The sequence below is a fragment of the Anopheles arabiensis genome, chromosome X (genome assembly GCF_016920715.1).
Source record: "Anopheles arabiensis isolate DONGOLA chromosome X, AaraD3, whole genome shotgun sequence".
Taxonomy (NCBI): Eukaryota; Metazoa; Arthropoda; class Insecta; order Diptera; family Culicidae; genus Anopheles; species Anopheles arabiensis.
The window spans coordinates 8,171,198-8,172,988 of NC_053519.1; the positions used below are offsets into that span (position 1 = coordinate 8,171,198).

General features: G+C 51.9%; 1 protein-coding gene across 1 annotated transcript; it reads right to left on the bottom strand.

Annotated features, from left to right (window-relative positions):
• Positions 1–654: 654 nt before the first annotated feature.
• On the bottom strand, positions 655–1,440 carry LOC120905549 (vegetative cell wall protein gp1-like). Its single transcript, XM_040316436.1, has one exon. It carries the CDS (start codon positions 1,438–1,440, stop codon positions 655–657), a length of 786 nt encoding a protein of 261 aa, XP_040172370.1.
• Positions 1,441–1,791: the final 351 nt, after the last annotated feature.

A 1,791-nucleotide genomic window follows, 5' to 3' on the forward strand; every position in this document is an offset into this window, starting at 1 on the left:
AGCTCTTGAACCCATACGGGTCCTGGAACTGATGATGAACACATTCCTGTCCTGGTACTGATTTTGAATGTAAACCGATCCTGGAACCGTACCTTCCGGTCCTACAACTGATTATGAACACATACCGATCTTGGAACTGATCGAGAACCCATACCGATCCTGTCACGATCATGTAGCCATAACGTTCCTGGAACCTATCATGAACTCGTACCGGTCCTGTAATTGTTACTGAACCTAAACTGGTCCTGGAACCGCTCACGAATCCATACCGGTCCTGAAATACGCATACCGTTCCTGGAACTCGTACCTGAACCTGTTACGGATTCGACCTTGGTCTGGAACCGACAGTTTATGCAAATAAAGCGATTACGGGTGGACGAATCCAATCAATAATAGGTGAGTTTTCTCAATCAGTCAAATATCGTTTGCAATAAAAATAAAGTTTTTAATTGATACTCTATTACTACTGTTTTATTGAAAAAAAAAGTCATTCTTGTCACTGCGCAAAAAGACAGAGCACAAACAAAAAAATAAACGGATACAATTGGCATCTCACACGCAGTGCTGACGACAGGCGACAAAACGCCACTTGTTCACTTTGTGAGCAAGCAACGGGACCGGCGAAGAAGCACCAACTTTACTTAACACTTAAATTTAATTTCGACGGCACTGAAGGTTCACACATACAGCCCCATCTGCCCACCCGTTCCCGTCGCGATTAAAATATATGGGCGGTGGCTGCGGTGGCATCGGCGACATCGGCGACATCCGCGGCATCGGCGGCATCGGCGGTGGCATCTGGGGCCGCATCGCCAGCATCGGTGGCATCAGCGGCATAGGCGACATCGGCGGTGAAAACAGCGGTGATATTGGCGACATCGGCGGCATTGGCGTCATCGGCGGCATCGGCGGCAACGGTGGTATCGGCGGTGGCATCTGGGACGACATCGGGGACATCGGTGACATCGGCGCCGGGTCCGACAGCATCTGGTATAGCGCGTGCGGAGCCTGATTGAAACTATATCCGCCAGCATCATCAGCAACGGGTGCCTGCAGCATTCCTGCAGGCAGTTGCGCCGGCGTGGACATCATCGGCGCGCCACTGCTACCGAACTCATTCACGAAGGTAAAATCTGTCCCATAGGCATCGTACATTACCATCGGCATGCCGGCCGGTTGCTCGATTGCCGGCGTGTTGTAGGCTGCACCGGCTGCCACTGGCGGGCTGCCGTTGGCCGCAGAAGGATCCGGCACTACGTTCGTGGCGCGTTCGCTTTCCGAAATTTCGATACTTTCCAGCAATGCGGCAAGATCCGGGAAGTCATGATGCCAAGGGCCATACAGCTCCCCGGCTATGTCCGGGCTCACACTGTTAACGTCCTGCACATAGCATTCCGTCACTTCAAACGATGGTTGTATCGCCCCGTCCATCTCGTCCATGTTCGTCTCCGTATGCGCCCGTTATGCTGTAGAGCTTCAAACACTTTAAACAACTTACGCACCAGGGAGGCGGATTCCAAAAAGTATCGTAAAACACAACTATGCGTATTCACTTCACTATGCGCCTGATCGGGACACCACTGTACAGCTCGATGAAGTGCGCTAGTTTACCCGTCGATAGCTAGTCGTAGAATGCACGGGACGTTCCCTATCATGGACCGCTTTACATCAGTCACGGCGTTGCCCGAGGGTGGATTGTGCGCTCTTTCTCTGTCGGTATCAACGCCATACTCCGGTAAACTTCACTTCTCCACATAGTTGGGCCTGTTCTACCTCGTTCGTGTTGCACTC